The sequence below is a fragment of the Palaemon carinicauda genome, chromosome 10 (assembly GCF_036898095.1).
Source record: "Palaemon carinicauda isolate YSFRI2023 chromosome 10, ASM3689809v2, whole genome shotgun sequence".
In the NCBI taxonomy this organism is placed as follows: Eukaryota; Metazoa; Arthropoda; class Malacostraca; order Decapoda; family Palaemonidae; genus Palaemon; species Palaemon carinicauda.
In genome coordinates this window covers 116,322,619-116,345,563 of record NC_090734.1, presented here as the reverse complement: position 1 = coordinate 116,345,563, position 22,945 = coordinate 116,322,619, and the positions used below count along the sequence as shown (strand labels likewise).

At 40.6% G+C, this 22,945-nt stretch overlaps 2 protein-coding genes across 4 annotated transcripts in view; both read right to left on the bottom strand.

Moving 5' to 3' along the window:
- Lis-1 (LisH and WD40 domain-containing Lis-1) overlaps positions 1 to 5,685 on the bottom strand; it is a 58,068-nt gene extending 52,383 nt beyond the window's left edge. Inside the window, exon 1 of one of the 3 annotated variants that reach the window (XM_068381722.1) lies at positions 5,534 to 5,685. The gene's annotated coding sequence lies outside the window, so the exon portion shown is untranslated. Of the gene's footprint in view, positions 1 to 5,384; positions 5,404 to 5,533 lie in introns of those variants that run through there. The other 2 variants (XM_068381723.1, XM_068381724.1) reach the window with 2 other exon arrangements.
- An 8,986-nt stretch (positions 5,686 to 14,671) lies between these two features.
- The window catches only part of LOC137648692 (protein Rae1-like), a 52,017-nt gene continuing 43,743 nt past the window's right edge, over positions 14,672 to 22,945 (bottom strand). Inside the window, 1 exon segment of the mRNA XM_068381721.1 lies at positions 14,672 to 15,184. Coding sequence (XP_068237822.1) covers positions 15,101 to 15,184 — 84 coding nt within the window. The 3' untranslated portion in view covers positions 14,672 to 15,100.

The window sequence follows — 22,945 nt, the reverse complement described above, 5'->3', positions numbered from 1 at the left end:
TTGATTGGAGAAGTGGTCAGAGGGGGATTGCGGCAGAATGGGATCCTGTAACCCTCCCTTAGCCACTTGACAGACTGGGCGTCTGCACCTCTTCTTTCCCAAGCTTGCCAGAAGGTCTTGAGTCTGGCTCCTACGGCTGTCTGGAGAGGAGGAGAGTCAATGTTTGCTTTTCGAAGACTTGGTACCTTTCCTGGACCTGCCCCTGCGACCGTCTGGGCGGGTACTTCCTCGGCTGGGGGCTCTGCCACGAAAGGGCGGAATAAATCTGGTAGCAGGAGTATCAGCCACTGGGGTGCGGTAAGTTCTTGGTACTGAAGGTGCAACCTTAGCCTTCCGTGCTGAAGAGGCCACGAGGTCATGCGTATCCTTCTGTATAAGAGCCGCAGACATTTCCTTGATAAGATCCTCAGGAAACAGGAACTTAGAAAGAGGAGCAAAAAGTAACTGTGACCTTTGGCAAGAGGTGATACCAGTGGAAAGGAAGGAGCAAAGTTGTTCCCTTTTCTTGAGGACTCCCGATACAAACATAGAGGCAAGTTCGCCGGAACCATCGCGAATTGCTTTGTCCATACAGGACATAATCAGCATGGCCGAGTCTTTGTCAGAAGGGGCAGTCTTCTTGCTCAAAGCCCCCAGGCACCAGTCGAGGAAATTAAAAATTTCAAAGGCGCGAAAGACTCCCTTTAAGAAGTGGTCCAGGTCAGAAAAGGTCCAGCAGACCTTAGAGCGTCTCATAGCCGACCTTCGTGGAGAGTCAACCAAACTTGAGAAGTCAGCCTGGGCAGAGGCAGGGACCCCCAAGCCTGGTTCCTCTCCCGTGGCATACCAGACGCCCGCCTTAGAAGCCAGCTTAGGAGGCGGAAACATAAAAGACGTCTTTCCCAGTTGCTGCTTGGACTGCAACCAATCCCCTAACATTCTCAAAGCTCTCTTTGAAGATCTAGCGAAGACAAGCTTAGTGTAGGCAGACTTAACAGGTTGCATGCCTAGAGAGAACTCGGATGGAGGAGAACGAGGGGTAGCAGAAACAAAGTGTTCAGGGTATAACTCTCTGAAAAGAGTAAGGACCTTGCGAAAGTCAATGGAGGGTGGCAATGACTTGGGTTCCTCCACATCAGATGAAGGATCATCCAGGTGAGCCACTTCATCCTCAGAAACCTCATCACCTGAGTGTTGAGAAGCGAGAGGTAACGATAAAGCAGTATGCTGAATGGCTGAATCCTGAAGAACGGGTGCATGCGCACTAGCGGATTCATCCTCAAGACTCTGCTGAAGAGGATGAGGGCTGGTAATGACAAAGTCCTGAGGCTGGGATGAAGGAGGTTCTGCGGGGGTCTGAGGAGCAAGCGTGGTGAGAGGCGAATGCTGTAAAGCATGAGGCTCATGCTGCATAGTCTGCGGTTCAAGTTGAATAGGAAGCGGCTTAAGCTGAGAAGAATGTGGTTGCTGCATGCGTTGAGGTGGCTGTCTCATAGCATGAGGTTCCTGCCTCAAGGGTTGCGCTTGCCTCAAGGGTTGAGGTGGCTGCGCAGAGAGAGGCTCTTGTCCCACGAGTTGAGGTTCTAGCCTCAAGAGTTGAGGTGCTTGCCTCGAGAGTTGAGGTTCTCGCCTCGAGGAAAGTGGAGGTGGCTGCTGTAAGAGTTGAGGTTGCTGCCTCAAGGATGGTGGAGGTTGTCGCACCGCAAGAGGTTGCTGCCTCGAGGATGGTTGCAACGCAAGAGGCTCCTGCCTCAAGGGTAGAGGAGGTTGCTGCAAAGCATAAGGCTCCTGCCCCAAGTGTTGAGGAGGTTGCCGCGTGGCAAGAGGCTCCTGCCTCAAGGAAAGTGGAGGTTGCTGCACAGCGCTGGTATCTGGCAACTCCCAAAGCGGCAGCTCACGCATGGAGGTAGTTTGAGGAACCTCAACCTCATACGTCTGGCAGGCTGGACTGCGCAGAGGTGGGGGAGCGCTCGCAGGAGGAGGTGTGATAACCTTCTCTGCCTGAAACTCCTGCATCAACACCGCAAGCTGCGACTGCATAGTCTGCAGCATAGCCAACTTGGGATCAACAGAAGTTGAGGTCTGTTGAGGCATAGCTTTAACAGAAGTTGAGGTCTGTTGAGGCATCGCTTTACCTCTCTTAGGAGGCGTGCAGCCATCCGATGACTGCGGCGAGTCCGAACTAGCCCAGTGGCTACACCCGGGCTGTTGGACTCGCGCGGACTGGACCTTACGCTTAAGAGGCCTTGAGACCTGGGTCCAGCGTTTCCTCCCGGAAACATCTTCTGCAGACGAGGAAATAAAGGGCTCAATCGTCTGAGAGTGGAAGTGACGATCTCTATAAGATACGCCCGCAACCACTGAGGATACTACTGTGCGCCGATCAAGGCCTGCCGAACCCTTTTGCCCTTCGACATTGCTTCTCCCCTGGGCTTGGGAGCTTGCAAGAGGTCCCGGACTGGGAGGACGACTGGCACGCACAGAAGTATCCTCATGCGCAACACTGACACTGACACTAGGCACAGCACTGGCACTACCACTTCCCACTGCACTTTTCACTTTAAGTTCCTTGACATCTGCCAAGAGAAACTTGTGGTCACTCACTACCGACTCCACCTTATCACCTAAAGCCTGAATGGCACGTAAAACATCCGACATATCAGGCTGAGCACTAATAATAGGTTCGGGGGTAGCCACTACAGGGGGAGGAAAAGGTTGAGGATCATGGGGGGAGGAATAAAGTAAAGAGCGAGCCGAACTCCTCCTAACTCTCTCTCTCTCTAACTTAGTCGTATACTTGAGGAATTGAATAAAATCAAATTCCGAAAGTCCGGCACATTCCTCACATCGATCTTCCAACTGACAGGATTTTCCCCTACAGTCGGAACAAACGGTGTGAGGATCAACCGAGGCCTTCGGAATACGCCTAATACAAGTCCTACATCGTCTTTGGGGAGGAGCTTGAGAATGGTCGGACATCTTGAATCAGAGAACAGTCAAGGGGGGATTCCAAATTAAAGCAAAGATCGTTATACCATTAATCAAAATTAATCCAAAAGCTATCTAAGCTAAGGGAAAAGCTTCCTGTATAGCGAAAGCTGAAATCTCAGAGCAATACTTCACCAAAACCGTGAACAAAGACTCCAAAATCATAAGCGTATCCATGTAGGTCTTGCCGGAAGCACGACAGAGGAAAAATTGAGGTGGTGTTGTCAAGAAGTACTGGAGTACCTGACCACAGATGGCGCTGGTGAGTACACCCCCCTCTTGTATAGCGATCGCTGGCGTATCCCGTCCGTAGAATTCTGTCGGGCAACGGAGTTGACAGCTACATGATTATCGGGTAAGATTAATATTGAAAATATGCAATTTTAGCCGATTTTCAGCCAGTGTCACACCAATATTTGCTGTGTGCAACTCTTAAATAAATGTATTTGTTATAGCTTCAGATAAAATAAATAAAAAATAATTTAGCGTGCAATGCTTTTTACAGATATTAACCAAACCAGGAGTTATAAGGTGGGCTCTTGCACTATTTTTTCAGAACCTTAATTACCTACTTTAGTTCTAATTGGATATAAACCTTCATGAGGAAATACAAATTGGTATTTGTTTACAAGACCACACTCTCCATTTACTTCTAAGTTATGCAGTCCTGCAGCTCTTCTCTTTTTGTGCAGTAATTAGGAGGTTCTTTAAATGCTGGGAAAAAAATGGCAACGAGTCAGGGGTTATAAAAAAAACTAGCATGGTTTCCTTACTAAACAACCTAGAACTGACACCTGTCAACATAGTTAACCTAACAAAATTTCGTGATGCCAGCATAAATAAACTTTAGATTGTGAAGCCAGCGTACATTTGATATATATTCAAAATGTATACTAAATTAAAAATGGAGTAATTACTCTAAAGTTCATAAATTATACAATTCACAAACAGTGACACTTTTGAGTAATTACAACATTCTTAATTTAGTATGTTTTGAAAATACAATATATCAAATGTACACTGGCATCACGAACTTCTGTTTAAGTATGCTGGCGTCACAGACTTCTGTTTGGTTGACTACGTTGACGATCAATTCCAGGTCGTTTAGTGAGGAAACCCAGTTAGTTTTTTTATAACCTTTCCCACCTTGTTCCACATATCTTGCCATTTTTTGCTTTCCCAGCATCTAAAGAACCTCCTTATTACTATACAAGAAGAGGAGAGCTGCAGAACTGCATAATTTGGGAGTAAATGGAGTGTGGGGTCTTGTAATCAAATACCTACGAATTATTTATCAACCAAATAAAAAATATGGTTTTATTATAGTTACGGAGAGGGAAAAATTTCCTAGTAAACAACTCTTTCCAAAAATATTCAGTAAACAGTGACTCACGGATCAAGGCAATTATCTATGAAAGTCTTCTTATAAAATCAACACTTTTATACGGATTGATATGTGTGTATTAAAGTGATAACGTTAGTCTTCTCTAATTGGATCTTAAGAGTAAAAATAGGGCTGAGTTAGTTTGTTGAACAGCAGGCACACACGACAACTCGTCCAGTACAGTAACTTGAGGGTAACAAGGGAGGAACTAATGCCCCTGCATTACGGACACTAGAGCATAGGTTAAGTTAGGCGGGGTTACTTTAAGCCACACCATACCTTTCCTAGTAATTTAGGATTAAATTTCCCTTTTACTGTGCTCGAACTAACCTGTGTCGTCAGTTTAATCAAAGCTCCTAGTTTGCTATATAATTGTACATTCATGGTACACATGCAATGGCTAAAGGATGCAATTAATCGAAGCTTATCTGATAACCTGACCTCCAAAAACGAGAATAACACATCCATGAGTGAGAAGTTTTAAGAAAAAAAAAATTGTAAATAAAATTTAGTAAATTGTTGTACATTTGCAAGGTGAAGTTGTATGTACTGCATATACATTGAAATTACATTGCCAAATATATAATTAAGATCAATCTGACACCGGGTTTGTCAGCCTAACGTAAGGCTGTCTTGGAGCAAAACACGATTAGCCTACAGTACCGTAATGTCTGCTATGCAGTCCTGCATTCCCTACGTAAATTGGGCAGAAACCACTTGTCAAAAATAAAGACGACGGATTAAAATTTACACTAATGTACCCCGACACCACCCTCTTAAAAAGGGTTAAATATAAAAGCGATTCTGCGGAACATAAGGTTCCGCAGTTGCAGGATCATTACGGGAGGCGAACAACAGACGGGCTAATCGAGATGTTCTCGATTGTCTAAACGTCAATTCTTTTTCCGACCTTATCTCAGCAGAGATTTGCCTTCTGACGACCTAGAGTGTCCTATTGAATAATCATCTGACAGAATAATAACCTCACACCAGGTAAACTTCGTTAAAACTCGAGTCGAGACAAGGAACACACCCAATCAATCCCTTTGCCAGCTGATGACATTCGAGGGGGCCATCTTCCAATGAGTCATCCTTTATTTCTGGTGATAATTTTGTTTAATTCCCACCCAAAATAGGCCTGCGGTCATCTCAAGATGCTATTTAGGCTATCCAAGTACTTACTTTACAGCATAAGAAGGTTCCACAGAAAAAAGCACCTTAAATTGCCTTCGTCGTTCGTTAATATCCAAGTGTTATTTTGCACTGCTCGAAACTCTCGCATTTAGCGAGACTTGGCGAGATCGATCGGGTGGAGAATCGGACTTGAGCGATGGTTCTTTCCTCTTATGGCGGCAATATTTTAAACATAAGTCGTCATTATTCATAAAATTAGTTTATATTGAATCTTTGTAGGACAATTTTAATTTATTTACTACTTGTATTATCATTGTATTGTTTCTGTATACATATGGTTTTAGGTAAATAAAATTAATAAATCAATGACATTTGACACCATTTGGGCCGGCATAGAACGTGAATATCAGAATTATGACACAATTATAGGCGACTGTCTTTCCCTCTAGAGGAAATTTATAAAGCACTACGCTTTAATATTTCGCTCATATTTTTAAGGCAAAATCCTACAAAATTCAAATGTTTGCAAATCAGTTGCAACTTTGTTCCCTGCATGTTCGTTTATCGCGTCATAATAACAGATTGCAATGCAATTGCATGTAATTCGGAAAGACGTTGTATCGACTTGCCTGCCTATGAATAACGCCATTACTCTTTGCATATATCGATCAATGAGATCATAGGATTTATGTCAGCATACTATTCTAATCATTTAAAAACAAAATTAAAGTCATGATCCTACATACGCAGTGTATACTGGGCGCTGTTCGTTTCACCCAAAACTACTTAAAAGCAGTCGGGGATAATTGCGTGTTGCTGCAAATGTTACGGTGCCACCCTGCGCTTGGGTCTATGGTACTGCAACCGCTCCCAAACTCAGTGCTGGGCTTCACCTATTACGGGTGTGCCACAAAAATATTTTCCTTTCTTCCGTCTCTTTTTACTAGCATTACGAGACAACACGCTAATTATAGTTTATTCTCTCGGTATTTTTCTTTGGATTATCGATCGCCGTCCTCGTAGACCTGATTACCGGGAAAATCCGGTTGGCAGATTTGTCTCCGACTTGCAGACATGTCGCAAAATATATCTTTATTCATTTTTGTTCGTGTATGTTTTGTATGCAATCTTGAACGCTACTGTTGTCATCATCATTGACAGTTAACTATCGTAATAACGACATGACATTTTTCTTATGAAAATCAGTTTGTTTGCTTTGCGGTCCTATTTAAATTTTAAGCGTTTCTTTTATTTCTTTTCTTTAGAATTATCAATTTCCTATATGGCCGTTTCCCTTATTTGCATTGTTTGCTTTGAACTCTGGAACCTTCAAATCATGGGTATCTTCTGACTTATTCACCATCTATTGTATATTTATTATTTATGTGTATACACATACACACACACCCACACACACACACACACACACACATATATATATATATATATATATATATATATATATTGCCTGCCATTTACACATGCATAGTTGTTTTTAATCCTTATCGGTTGATTGACATTAATTCAATTCATAACTTTTATTCCTCTATATATGAGGTGTAGATATCGATTCAATCATCCGTCTTCTGCTATTAGCCGTTTTACAACCTCAACCTTTTTCTATTATTTTGGTGTAAATCATATACTATGTCGACTAAACGTAAAGAAGCTTTAAAATCTCACAGCTTTGTTTCAAGAAATATACACCTAGACCTATCTTCTGTTAGTTTAATTTAAACTTGCCCCAGCACGATTTACACAATTAAATAACGGTAACAAAATCTCATACTTAAAAGAAAAGAAATAAATAAAAATATTCCTTAGTCTCCCAGACTTCAGATTTCATCAGCATGCAGAACGCAGCGGGTGTTAGCTAAATCTGATTTTAGACGACACCATATGAGGAGAGAGTAATCTCGCTCAAAGGCTTAAGACGTCCTTTTACAGAGAAGATAGACAATGAATGTAAAACCTGCTGAATCGTTAGAACAATACGATGTTGGTTTCTGGGTAAAAGGTTGCGGTTTATTCTAATACCATTTTTAAAGAATATACACCCGTTCATATGGACCTTTACCTAGGCCTACATGGAATTAGTTTGCAAACAAATTTTTCCTTTGTTAAAACAGTTGATAATAAGGAGAAGAGAGAATAAAATTTTAATATATTCATAAGAATTAAAGATATATAGTTCAATGAAGAATAATTGAGATACAAATAAAAGTCAGTGGTGCAAACATGGTACTTTACAAATAGCTTCAGGTTATTGGAACCAAGATGTATTCGTACCTCTATTGTAGGTTCTAAAGCTTTCAAATATGCGGCCTCAACAAAGACTGAAAATTAAGGCTTCCAAGAAGAAACTGTAGACTTTCTTGTCTTTTAAGTGCATCGATAATGTGGATGTGACAATTAACAGAGAATTGGTTGTATGATACTTATAGATACACAAGAGTGTAGGCTATATACGACGAACATATCTTGTAGGTCTTGTAGTACGTATGGTTTCAGTGTGTGATAGGACCATGAAATTGCCCTTAAAATAAAATGATATAAGTTTGCAGCTTCTGAGACATTTTTTTTTTTTTTTGCATTATCCGATGACAATTTTGTCAAAGTCATTTACGAAATTGTAGAAATATGACAATATATCACTGAAAATAAGCAAGTACGGTAGCCTATATGTATTTAGAAGAATGTCTATCAGATTAATCCAGTTTTTGCATTTATTTCATCGGATATTTTTTTTTATCAAGAGTTAAGTCTTGATATAGCCTATTCAAATTATTTGTGAATATTTCAATATCAACTTTAAGAAAATCATAATTATTTAAACTGAAATAGTGTTATACTTCCATTCTATATAGCTCTCAAATTATCTTATCAATTTACATGTCGAAACAGTCACGAGTTATTTTCACACAGAGAGAGAGAGAGAGAGAGAGAGAGAGAGAGAGAGAGAGAGAGAGAGAGAGAGAGAGAGAGAGAGAGAGAGAGATTCACTAGGCAAAATATCACTACCTGGCAACGTTAAGCACTCACCCATTTGTGACGTGACCTTGTACAGGACTCTTCACTTAAACACCGAAAGGTATTCACCCTGGATGGAAGGTTACAGGAATGAGGCAAGGAGTTGGGCACAGGTAGGGCGAGAGAAAGTACTAATGACCTTCCAGCTGCATTTGAGACTTCCGAATAAAAATACTTTCACAGTGTTTAGGTAACAGAAATTAATATGCCGTCTGTACTTACAGATGCGAAATGAAAGTTCCCTTGATATTGGAATTAGTGATAAATTGCTTTAATTTTAAATCTTTAGATGAGAACAATATTAGATGAAATCTTAAATGTTTTGAATTTTCTTCAGTTAACTAAAAGCTATCTTAGCAGCGACTAAAATCAAGATATTATTTCTTACTGAAATTAGAAATGTCCATATTAAAACTGCAATACACATATCATGCAGCTGTATTTTTTCAACGCTACTTTAGACGTTTCAAACTCAAGTCTAAGTGATTTTACCTATTTGTTTACACCAAGAACAATTAAATCTTATTATCACTATAATTTATAAATGCTTAATTTTGCAAAAAAAAAAAAATCATCGTCTCGTTGTTGATTACGCTACAGTTAAAAGTTAGTTAATTAAATATACAATATTTCAAAGTCCCGTGATTCGACAGCGACACATTCGACCTTTTCTCATTCCTTGTTTATGGCGGCAGAATAGCAAGTACCACCTGGTATTACTATCAGCCTTTTGAGCAATTGCATTGGGATTAGGAATCGGGGATATGTGGCCTGGTGCTGGGATGGGGAGGCCATTCAGTGCCAAGTTGCAACCAGTGGGAAAACCTGCCAGTTGGATCATGGAGTGAAAGATGAACAGCGAGAGGGAAGAAAGAAATTGGGAACAGAGGTGAGGCTGAAGGCTAAGCGGTGGGTGCAGCTATGGGGCGGGGGGGGGGGGTGGCAAATAAATACTACAAAGACTTTAACAATAATGACTGCAGTGTGCCAACAGCAATGCCCTCTACAAGAGAAATTTTAGTAATATTGACAGTAAAAGATTCAATTCCTTCTCATTTTTATCAACAGCAATATTGACATGTTACACGACTTTTACTAATTCTAAAAATGGAAAAAAAAAAATAAAAAAAAATTCTTGCGGAAGAAAGGAGACTCAATCTGTGGGTCGCGAGTTCAAGAGTTACCAGAAGTCGTTGCCTGAGCATCTCTTGCTTGAAGGGATTGGGTGCTGATCATATGACCTCTGCCACTCATAAGTGACCTTTAAACCTTTAATAATGATGATGGTAATAATACAGTGATGATGATGATGTTAATTTATTTTGAATCAACTCCCATTATGAGTTTATTCATAGATTCTTAGATATACGAAATGCAGACAATTTTTGTGTACAGTGATGTCTATCTTATACTTAATAAATTACAAATAGTGGATTTTAATGCCCAATTATTTACTATGTATAATTGAAGAGCCCATTGAAAATAAACGTGCATAAATTGTATAACTTTCATTATGAAAAAATGTAATAAAATTTATAATAAAAAAAAAAGTTTCACAAAATTATCATGTCTCACAAGGTATAATCAAAGTGTGCAGGTTTTTTTTATATAAAAAGTATTTTAAAGGGCAACTGGAATTTTTTTTTTATTTAAAGTGTGTTTGATTAGTGTTAGCTCTGTTTTCAAAGTAAATCTTGGTCAGGTACAGTACAACATATATTTTATAACTTTGACCATGCTCTGCATTCAGATATTCCCAGACTGTACCATCTTGCTCGTAATACTATAGTCATTTTTTTTTAGCGATGCAAATTTGCACCGACTCGCAGCGGTGCCCTTTTAGCTCGGAAAAGATTCCTGATCGCTGATTGGTTGGACGAGATAATTTTAACCAATCAGCGATCAGGAAACTTTTCCAAGCTAAAAGGGCACCGCTGCGAGTCGGTGCAAATCTGCATCGCTAAAAGAAATGGACTATAGGTATGCAGTTAATTCCAATACTGCATTCATGCCTTATCCATCATAAAGCTCAATACTACACATTATTCTAGAAATTTTTATTCCCGCTATGACCGAATTGTGGAATGATCTTTCGAATCAGGCAGTTGAATTAGCTGAACTTTAAAAGTTCAAACTTGCAGCAAATGTTTTTATGCTGAACAGGCTGGCTGAAGTCTCTTTATACTTTCTATATGAATGTTCTATTTTAATGTTGCTACCATTATTAAAACATTTTTAATTACATGTTCATTACTTTTCGGACAAGTTTTAGTTCTTTATTTCATTTTCTCACTGGGCTATTTTTCTTGTTGGAGCCCTTGATCTTATAGCACCCTGCTTTTCCAACTTGGGTTGTAGCTTACCTATAGGCAATTATTTTTAGCAAGGCAGATTTGCACCGAATCGCAGCTGTGTCCTTTTAGCTCGGAAACGTTTCCAGCTCGCTGATTGGTTGGACAAGATAATTCTAACCAATCAGGTAGCAGGAAACTTTTTCCGAGCTAAAAGGGCACTGCTGCCAGTCGGTGCAAATCTGCCTCACTAAAAAGAAATTAGTATAGTAATAATAGTACTATATCATGCATTTGCAGTGATGAGATTAACTATAATGAGATATTCACCACCAAGAGGATCATTCACATACGAGAATATTTGCTACTATATTAGAATATACTAGACTCCAGACTATTATAACTACTAGGTAAGCTACAACCCTTGTTAGAAAATCAGGGTGCTGTAAGCCCAAGGGCTCTTCCAGGGAAAATAGCCAAGTGAAGAAAGGAAATAATGGGTAGTGTGCCTTAGTGTATCCTAAAGCAAGACGACTCTAACCTAAGACAGTGGAAGACCAGAGTAGAGAGGATCTGGCATTACCAAAGACTTTAGAACAATGGTTTGATGTTGGAGTGACCTTCTAGAAGAGATGTTTACCAGGGCTAAAGTCTCTCTTCTTTCCTTACAAGTGGTAAGTAGCCACTGAACAATTATAGTGTGCAGTAGTTAACACCCCTGAGTAAAGAAGAACTTTTTGGTTCTCTAGTGTTGTCATGTTTATGAGGAAGGAGGAAAATGTGTAGGGAATAAGGCATGGCCGTAACCTGAGAGGGATCCAATGTACTTTAGTACTATCTGGCCAGTCAAAGGACTCAATAACTCTCATGGTAGTATCTCAACATGTTTACCTTACATTCGCGTGGCAGCAGATAGGGCCCCGCCCAGGGTCGGTTGACATTCACGAGCATCTCTTCGGATTTAACAAACTGAAACCAGACACCTTTAACTTGGTTAGCATCTTTCCAAAAATTAGAACACCCCTGTATACACAAAAACATACAGTACATACAAAAAAGTAATACTGTACGGTACTACAGTATATAGATAATGTTGAATAAATAATCAGCGAAAATGATTATTTCATAGCTTTACAGTACAAGGAACAACAGACTTCTGGTAGTGATCCCCAAAACGGTGGGGTTACCATCTGTAGCCAGGATTACATGATGCACTGTAGACAATATAAAAATTTAATTTATGTAGTTTATTCCCCTTTAGCTGGCCAACCTCTGTATCTTTACCTCATTAAAGAAAATCTTTCTGGGAATCCTATGAAAGTAAATGACACTCAAGTGGTTAGATTATAGAATTTAAAGTACAGTACAGTACTTATAGTGAGTGACAGTACAATATCATAGCAACCAAGTTGAAATATTATGTAATGATCTTACCAAGGTGTCCATAAAAGCTCTTGTAAAATGAAAGTTATGAATGTTACATTTAGTGTTGGCACAAAGATTGAAATTCCTCATGATTATACCTACTTTCACATTGGCTCTTCCCTCAACAGAGTTAGACATAAACAGAGTTCTGTCTATTGTCTTGTATCATGTAAGTCTTCCTAAAGTCCCATAAGGGATAAGCCTTCTTCTATCACCTTTTGCTAGGCTATAATGGGGCCACAAGTCTTTGTCCTGCTACTTAAATATTTACCGTTTTCCTGACACACTGTCCGTTTTGTTGAGGTCAAAACTTTTTCCATGGGAAAATTTTCAACATATCTTTAAGATCTCAATACTGTAATGTTTAATTACTAAACATTGAAGTTCCTCTACATTGAAACATTTAACTCATTCTTGGCAGCTGGCAAATTCTTTAATTTCATACACGCCTTTTTTCTCAAATTGAACTTAGAATTTTCTATATTGCGGAAAAGTTTTAATTTTCTCTATGGAATTACTTTTATTGTTCCACATATTGTGATGCTGAAATACTAAGTTGTCCAGGTTTAAATTCTACATACAGTACATTGTTGGTATCCTAATTATCTTTAATTTTGTCTATCAACTTATTTTGCTAAAGTAATCACTTGTTCTTACTAAAGACCATCTTTACATTTGGTAGTTCCATTTTTTAACCCTCTCAATTTCATTGGCCCTTCACTATAAAATTTCTACCAGGCCAGGCCATATTTTCTTGGGCATTTTACTTAAAGCATCTTAGCACAAATCATATTAGAGAACTACTTTTTTTTTAAATGTCCAGTATAGGTGAATAAATTATCATTCCACTGATATACAACCTTACATAATTTATAAAATTTTCATACACATAAATAATATAAGAATGGGAAATTACTGGGTGTAAAATAACTTAATGATGTTAAAACAATCAAATAGATTTTTATCATGTTTTCAAATTGCAAAACTTTGCTGGTTACATTTAAAAAGACTTATGGTTAATACCTGACTTTGTGAAGAGACAATAGCAATTAAGGAACTAAATAACAGGATCAAAAGGTTCTTATTGTCCCTATGCTATACTGATGACAATAATATATTAAGCCTCTGGTGTGGATGTATAAGCAAAATCTGCTGGATTTATGAATTTAAGCTATATGGCCTGGCAGGCCCTTCAGCATCAAGGTGGAATAGAGGGAAAACATGGTCTTGCACAAGGATGTAAAAGTGAGGAAGATAGACAAAGATGAAAAAAATAAATGATCAAGTACTTTACTTAGTTCACATAAACTATAGTGTACAGTATATGGGTAGAAGCATCTCCTATGGCAAATAAGATCAACCAGAGTACAGTAAAAAGAGATCAAAGCAAATTCTGCTCACCTTATGTACCGACATCATCTCATTAAGGGAGGTCAACTATCCTTTAGATAAGTAGTGTTTTACTGGGAAGAGTACCACGAAAAGGTAGATCTCTCATTTGGGGATTTTGAGGTACTTGACTGAGCATTATTACCAAGCTATAGAAGCATTATGATATCTGGATATGTAACCATTCTTTGGGCAAGGAAGGGTATCAAACATATAATCATTACAAATTATCTATAGCTGAAGACAGTTGAGAGTACTGTATGAGTGGACCAGGAGTTTTTGAGATAAACGTTAAGTTTCTATCAAGGATTTGCAATTAGTAGTACAGTAATGATGAAAGCTATTTACGGTAAGTGTGCATGAAAAAGGATTTTCTAAACTTATGTGCTGCATTCTTGTAATGATCTGGTGTATCAATTTCAATTTAGGTCTAAAAAGTTAAAGATATGAGAGATGCACTGAGTAGCCACACATTTGAAGGAGGAGGAGAGGGGAATTAATACTGTGATGCAGGTGGGGGGACAAAGATAAATAGCAAATAGAAACCAGGTGAAAAGAGATTGCAGGATTACTTTATTCATGCAAAAAACATCACATCAATAAAGAACAGGAATTTTTCCAACCTGGATTCAAGTTCTGTGCTTCTCTATGTGTTGTTCATATCAGAGATTATAAAGAAAATAGAGGAAATACTAAGAAGGGGTTATTACTAAGTACAGTATACAGATTCATAGTTGGAGTGAGATGTACAAAGGGGATATGATCCATCAGTTGAAGTTCTGCCACTTCCATATGCCCTATGGATATTAAAGTGGAAGGATGTCACAGACTGAAAATACCAGGATGTTCGAGAAGAAAGGCAATAGATACAGACACAAGACCAGATGAAAATTCAGGGAAGATAGTAAACAAGCTGGAAGACTGCGGAGACCCTTCATCAGAAGTCAGACTTGATGATGATGATGATGATGATGATGATGAAAAAAGAAAGTGATGAAAACAATAAGGATTTCCTGAGTATCCTTAATTTGGGGTGGCTCAAAACATGAACATATTTCTATAAAACATTTATTATGTTTAAGTATTAAATTACAATTAGAAAATAATATTTCATAACAGTTTCCTCTATCATAAAACAAGTTCAAGGATCACATTCATACAGAATACTTCGATATAAAAAAATCCTGCTGATTTGGTTAACAGGGTAAGAGTGCACCAATAACCTTACAAAATATTGATATAAAGATATGAACAATATAACAGTTATTCCTTACTGAAAGTCAACTTATTTCATAATCTTATACTACATGCATCGGATATCCTGGGTTTACAGAGAAAATCTTTTTATGAAATATAGACCAAAGGAGTGTTGCACTTCTATAAAATACTGGAAACAGAGCGCTTGAAATGTATTGTTACAATATAAATGTAAAATGTTTTTTTTTCATGGTGTTCTGACATACAAAACTTTCAGAACGGCCTACCGGCTGCGGGGCTTCAATTCTTCATAGCATGACCTCAAAAAGATATAATTCTTCTTCTGTGGGTTGAAAAATTCATGGCCCTGAAAGAAAAATTATCATTATCATTAATGGCTTCTTATAATATCAGATATATAGCCACAATAATTTCGTGTCCAAACATCTTCAAATGAGAGCTGTGAAGGATCTTCAATGGATTTTACAACATTTTTCTTAAAACTTATAATCAATTAGTTTGAAAAGGCTAACTTGAATTAGGTTGGCCCGAAGAAAGTTTTCTTGCATAACAAAAGCAAAATATCCCTAGCAAAGTAACGCATCCCTCTTTATTTTATCTTTAAATATTGGTGGTAAAATAAAGTGCTGGGGATCCTCAAAAATTCTGCGGAAACAAATTTTTTTCACAACTTGGTATATTTATGAACACATAAAATATATCTTGCTGTTAACTCCTTAACTATGAGGCAGCTGATCTGCCCTCAAGCTATATACAGTATGTGATTTGTCACCATCTGAAATACATGCTCACTTACTTTATAATAACCTATACCTCCATGTTTATTTGTTTTACTGCTGATTACAAAAAAGTTTTCAAAATTAGTTTTATTTTCTATTGTATTTCACACTAAACCAAAATATTTTTTCCATTCATTGTGAAGTAATTATAAAGTAATTTTTTAGAAATTTGCTTTATACCACTTTCTCTAAATAATGGTAAAGCACTGTGATTTTCTTTATTAAAATTTTTTTATATTCATTGAAGTGACTATGTTATTCTGTATTAATTCCATGATATCACATTTCTATAGTCACTATGGTGTCCATTAACAACAACTCTTTGCGATCTATAAGTTATAAATTTCATAATGATGTTAAGAAAAGACCCACCTAATCCCAATTATTTGTCTGAAAACAAAGGCCTCATGATTAACACAGTCAAAAGGCAGTACTAAAATTAAAGCCAATTATACAAACTTCCTGCCCACAATCAAAAGATTTCTGTACAGCATTGGAGATTGTAAAAAGGGCATCACATGCTCCAAGGCCTTTACGAAAACCAAATTGCAAAAACTTTAGATAATATGGGATTTATGGAAATAGGGTGGTAATCAGTTGGACTTGATTTACCACAAACACATTTACATAATGGAGTAACATTACCAATTCTCCAAGTGCTAAAAGCTCCTTCCTCTTCTTGCTAACTTGCGCAAAATAACAGATAACTTTGGTGCTAGGAAATCTCCAGTCTTTATAAAAATTAATGATGAATAAATGATTTGAAGTTCTCTGGCATCCTGACATCGATGGTCATTGACGCCGATATCGTTTATTTCAAATAAAGATTAAAAGAATACTCAATTAAAACCATAAAAGTAAATATGTTATAAAACCTAAATAGCATTAAGAAGACCTGCTTCTGATATAAATTTTAAAATGCCACTAACATTGTACGACACATCACATCGTTGGATTTTCGCAAGGATGAACCAGCTATTTTCACCCCGAACCTCAAACAGATATCTATTTCTTTCTGTGCAATAAGTGGGGCAATAAGTCAACAAATGCCTCACTGTCAAGGGCATCAAACAGTCGTCGCAATATGGTTGGTGTTGGCCAGCCAGCAGAAACTCGTGTTGTCCGAGTGTGACCAATGTGGAGACGACAAAGAGTACTCTTCCATTTTCGGGGCATCCTATTATACCTTCAAGGGGATATAATAATCGAAATTTCTCTCATCTTATTTTCAGTTAAACTATCCCAATACTGTTGCCAATTGTTATAAGTAAAATTCTTAATTGCTGGTAAAAAGTCATTACAGAGAATGGGATACCTTCTTGGTAACAACTCGGTTGCAGCACTCTTTGCCAGTGAATCTGCCTCTTCATTTCCACACACACCTACGTGTGCCGGAACTCATCAAAATCGAACCGTTATACCTTTCAGACCAATAATTTAAAGCCACTCTAAAATCTTTAAAACTAAAGGGTTACAAGAATTAAAACCTTTTAAAACTTAAAAGACACTTCTTGAATCAGTATAAATGGTAAAATTGCCCTCCTTTTTTAACGCTATTTTCTCAAAAGCGGTTTGTATGCCATATAATTCAGGAATAAATATGGAAGATATTGGAGGAAGTGCACCTCTATAATTAAAAGAACTACTATATACTCCAAATCCAATGTCAGCATCAGATTTGGAGCTATCAGTATATATAAAAGTTGATTCCCAATGTTCTTCAACATGTTCCATAAAAAGAGACCTAGCTCCTAATTCAGTCATATTTTTCTCAACACCAATAAAACATTTACAAAAAGATATCTCAGGAAATTTCCACGGAGGGGTTCATGATATCTTAAATGGAAGCATCTTACTTCTAATTATATCAAGACTGTTTAATAATTGTTTCACCCGAAACCCATAAGGTTGAGGAGATTTTGGGAGCAACTCAAAATATGATGAGTGCCTTACAAGGCTTGCAGTCTCAAAGGGTAAAAAATGTTATTTTTATTAATAAAATAAATTTTTGAATATACTTACCCGGTGATCATATAAGCTGCAGCTCTGCTGCCCGACAGAAAAAACCTACGGTCAAAATACGCCAGCGATCGCTATGCAGGTAGGGGGTGTACATCAACAGCGCTATCTGTCGAGCAGGTACTCAAGTACTCCATGTAAACACAGAACCAATTTTCTCCTCGGTCCACTGGGTCTCTATAGGGGAGGAAGGGAGGGTCCTTTAATATATGATCACCGGGTAAGTATATTCAAAAATTTATTTTATTAATAAAAATAACATTTTTCAATATTAAACTTAGCCGGTGATCATATAAGCTGATTCACACCCAGGGGGGTGGGTAGAGACCAGCATTACATGTTTACATTATTATGAGCTAAGTATTTTGTATTTCATTTTAGCAGTTATTCAAAATAACAAACATAAAATAAATAAGTACCTGGTAAGGAAGTCGACTTGAACAATTACTCTGCCTTTTTAAGTACGTCTTCCTTACTGAGCCTCGCGATCCTCTTAGGATGCTGAGCGACTCCTAGGAGCTGAAGTATCAAGGGTTGCAACCCATACAACAGGACCTCATCAAAACCTCTAATCTAGGCGCTTCTCAAGAAAAGAATTTGACCACCCGCCAAATCAACCAGGATGCGAAAGGCTTCTTAGCCTTCCGGACAACCCAAAAAACAACAATAAAAACATTTCAAGAGAAAGATTAAAAAAGGTTATGGAATTAGGGGAATGTAGTGGTTGAGCCCTCACCCACTACTGCACTCGCTGCTACGAATGGTCCCAGGGTGTAGCAGTTCTCGTAAAGAGACTGGACATCTTTAAGATAAAAAGACGCGAACACTGACTTGCTTCTCCAATAGGTTGCGTCCATTATACTCTGCAGAGATCTGTTTTGTTTAAAGGCCACTGAAGTTGCGACAGCTCTAACTTCATGTGTCCTTACCTTCAGCAAAGCATGGTCTTCCTCATTCAGATGGGAATGAGCTTCTCGTATCAACAGTCTGATATAATAGGAAACTGCATTCTTTGACATAGGTAAAGAAGGTTTCTTAATAGCACACCATAAAGCTTCTGACTGTCCTCGTAAAGGTTTAGTTCGTCTTAAATAGAACTTAAGAGCTCTAACAGGGCATAAGACTCTTTCTAGTTCATTTCCAACCAAATTAGAAAGGCTTGGAATATCGAACGATTTCGGCCAAGGACGAGAAGGTAGTTCGTTTTTGGCTAGAAAACCAAGCTGTAAAGAACATGTAGCCGTTTCAGATGAAAATCCGATGTTCCTGTTGAAGGCGTGTATCTCACTGACTCTTTTAGCTGTTGCTAAGCAGACGAGGAAAAGAGTCTTTAAAGTGAGATCTTTAAAGGAGGCTGATTGTAGTGGCTCGAACCTTTCTGACATAAGGAATCTTAGTACCACGTCTAAATTCCAACCTGGTGTGGCCAAACGACGCTCCTTCGAGGTCTCAAAAGACTTAAGGAGGTCCTGTAGATCTTTGTTGTTGGAAAGATCTAAGCCTCTGTGACGGAAGACTGCTGCCAACATGCTTCTGTAACCTTTGATCGTGGGAGCTGAAAGAGATCTTTCCTTCCTCAGGTATAAAAGGAAGTCAGCTATTTGGGTTACAGAGGTACTGGTTGAGGATACTGATACCGACTTGCACCAGCTTCGGAAGACTTCCCACTTCGACTGGTAGACTCTAAGAGTGGATGTCCTCCTTGCTCTAGCAATCGCCCTGGCTGCCTCCTTCGAAAAGCCTCTAGCTCTCGAGAGTCTTTCGATAGTCTGAAGGCAGTCAGACGAAGAGCGTGGAGGCTTGGGTGTACCTTCTTTACGTGTGGCTGACGTAGAAGGTCCACTCTTAGAGGAAGAGTTCTGGGAACGTCCACCAGCCATTGAAGTACCTCGGTGAACCATTCTCTCGCGGGCCAGAGGGGAGCAACCAACGTCAACCTTGTCCCTTCGTGAGAGGCGAACTTCTGCAGTACCTTGTTGACAATCTTGAACGGGGGGAATGCATAAAGGTCTAGATGGGACCAATCCAGTAGAAAAGCATCTATATGAACTGCTGCTGGGTCCGGGATTGGCGAGCAATAATTTGGGAGCCTCTTGGTCATCGAGGTTGCAAAGAGATCTATGGTAGGTTGACCCCATGTGGCCCATAGTCTCTTGCACACATTCTTGTGTAGGGTCCATTCTGTTGGGATGATTTGACCCTTCCGACTGAGGCGGTCCGCCATGACATTCATGTTGCCTTGAATGAACCTCGTTACTAGAGACAGGTTTAGATCTCTTGACCAGGTGAGGAGGTCCCTTGCGATCTCGTACAACGTCAAAGAATGGGTCCCTCCTTGCTTGGAGATGTACGCCAAGGCCGTGGTGTTGTCTGAGTTCACCTCCACCACCTTGCCTAGAAGGAGGGACTTGAAGCTTTTCAAGGCCAGATGAACTGCCAGTAGCTCCTTGCAGTTGATATGTAACGTTCTTTGATCCGAGTTCCAAGTGCCCGAGCATTCCCGACCGTCTAATGTCGCACCCCAGCCCGTGTCCGATGCGTCCGAGAAGAGAACGTGGTTGGGGGTCTGAACAGCCAGGGGCAGACCCTCTCTGAGGTAGATGTTGTCCTTCCACCAAGTCAGTGATGACTTCATCTTCTCGGAAATGGGGATCGAGACCGCTTCTAGCGTCTTGTCCTTTCTCCAGTGAACAGCTAGGTGAAATTGAAGGGGACGGAGGTGCAGTCTCCCTAACGCAATGAACTGGTCCAGTGATGAAAGCGTCCCTATCAGACTCATCCACTGTCTGACTGAACATCGGTCCTTCTTTAGCATGTTCTGGATGCATCCTTGGGCTTGACTAATTCTGGGGGCCGACGGAAAAGCCCGAAAAGCTCGACTGTGAATCTCCATCCCTAGGTACACTATAGTTTGGGATGGGACCAGTTGGGACTTTTCCATATTGACCAGGAGACCCAATTCCTTGGTCAGATCTAGAGTCCACTTTATATTCTCCAGACAGCGACGACTGGACGAAGCTCTTAGAAGCCAGTCGTCCAAATAGAGGGAGGCTCTGATGTCTGCTAAATGCAGGAATTTGGCAATATTCCTCATCAGTTTCGTAAAGACAAGAGGCGCCGTGCTTAGGCCAAAGCACAGGGCTTGAAATTGGTAGACAACCTTCCCGTAAACGAACCTTAGAAAAGGTTGGGAATCTGGGTGGATGGAGACGTGAAAGTAAGCGTCCTTGAGGTCTAAAGAGACCATCCAGTCTTCCTTCCTGACCGCTGCTAGAACAGACTTTGTCGTCTCCATGGCGAACGTCTGCTTTGTGACAAAGACATTCAGAGCACTGACGTCTAGCACCGGTCTCCACCCTCCTGTCTTCTTTACCACTAAGAAGAGACGGTTGTAGAAGCCCGGGGATTGATGGTCCCGGACTTTGACTACCGCTCCCTTTTCTAGTAAGAGAGACACCTCTTGCTTCAAAGCTAGTCTCTTGTCCTCCTCTCTGTACCTGGGAGAGAGGTCGATGGGAGTCGTTGCTAGAGGGGGCTTGCGCAAGAACGGGATCTTGTACCCTTCTCTGAGCAACTTCACAGATTGTGCATCTGCGCCCCTGTTCTCCCAGGACTGCCAGTAGTTCTTGAGTCTGGCTCCCACTGCTGTCTGAAGAAGGTGGCAGTCAGACTCTGCCTCTAAAGGACTTGGTACCTTTCTTCTTACTCCCACGTTTACCTTCGGCACGAGCACCTCCTCTGCTGGAGGCTCTACCACGAAAGGGCGGAATAAATCTTGACGCTGGAGTATCCAGCCTGGGTCGAGACACGGTAGGCAAAGGGGTGGCTTTGCGGGCAGATGACGCAACCAGGTCATGCGTGTCTTTTTGAATCAAGGAGGCAGCAATCTCCTTGATCAACTCCTCTGGGAAAAGGCACTTTGAGAGAGGAGCAAACATAAGTTCCGATCTCTGACATTGTGTTACTCCAGCTGACAAGAAGGAGCAAAGGTTTTCCCGTTTCTTGAGGACCCCGGAAACGAACGAAGCCGCAAGCTCACTGGAACCGTCCCGTATGGCCTTGTCCATGCAGGACATAATGAGCATGGAAGTTTCCTTGTCAGAAGGGGAGGTCTTCCTGCTCAACGCTCCCAAACACCAATCCAAAAAGTTAAAAACCTCGAAGGCTCTGAACACTCCTTTCATCAGATGGTCTAAGTCTGAAGGAGTCCAACAAATCTTGGAGCGTCTCATGGCTAGCCTGCGGGGAGAGTCTACTAGACTTGAGAAGTCGCCCTGGGCAGAGGCAGGAACTCCCAAGCCGAGAACTTCTCCCGTGGCATACCAGACGCTCAATCTGGAAGCGAGCTTCGCAGGGGGAAACAAGAATGCTGTCTTCCCAAGGTGCTTTTTGGACTGCATCCAATCTCCCAACACTCTTAAAGCTCTCTTGGACGAGCGGGCGAGGACGAGCTTCGTAAAGGCAGGCGCGGATGACTGCGTGCCTAAAGCGAACTCAGATGGAGGAGAGCGTGGGGCTGCAGAAACAAACTGATCAGGATACATCTCCTTGAACAGTGCAAGAACTTTTCTAAAGTCCAAGGAGGGAGGCGTGGTCTTGGGTTCGTCGATGTCCGTGTGCGGGTCGTCAAGGTGTGCAGCGTCGTCACCATCAGAGAGTCCATCGTCTGAATACTGAGGAGGAAGCGGCAAAGGAGTAGGAATTGGCTGGTCAGCTGAGTCCGGCAGCACGGGTGCATGCGTGACTGCACTGGACGCAACGTCATGGAACTGTTGGCCAGTCTGTGAGCTGGCAACAACCATAGCAGCGCGGGGGCGCAAAGCGTCTACTCCTGACTGACTAGTCTGCTGTGGGCGAGTGGTGGTAACCACACTGGGTTGCGGAAGTTGACGCACCGCGTCAAAACAAAACAACTTAGGTTGTTGTTGTAACTCGCGAACGTCAACGGAGGGTTCCGTGCGTCGCTGAACGTCAACATGCGGCTGGCAGGGTACACTGCGCATGGGTGGCGGGACTCTCACAGCTGGAGTGCGGGAGAAGGTAGCCTCAGCGTCCACTGGACGCACAACCGTGGTTGGTTGTAGGCTAACGGGTGCAGCGTCAACCTTCTCCGCACGAAAGTCCTGCATTAAAGATGTTAACTGCGTCTGCATGGTCTGCAGCAAAGACCACTTAGGGTCTACAGTAGCAGGTGCGGCAACAGACGGAGTTACTGCCTGTTGCGGTACCGCTTTGCCTCTCTTAGGAGGTGTGCAGTCATCGGAAGACTGCAGCGAGTCCGAACTGACCCAGTGGCTACAACTGGGCCG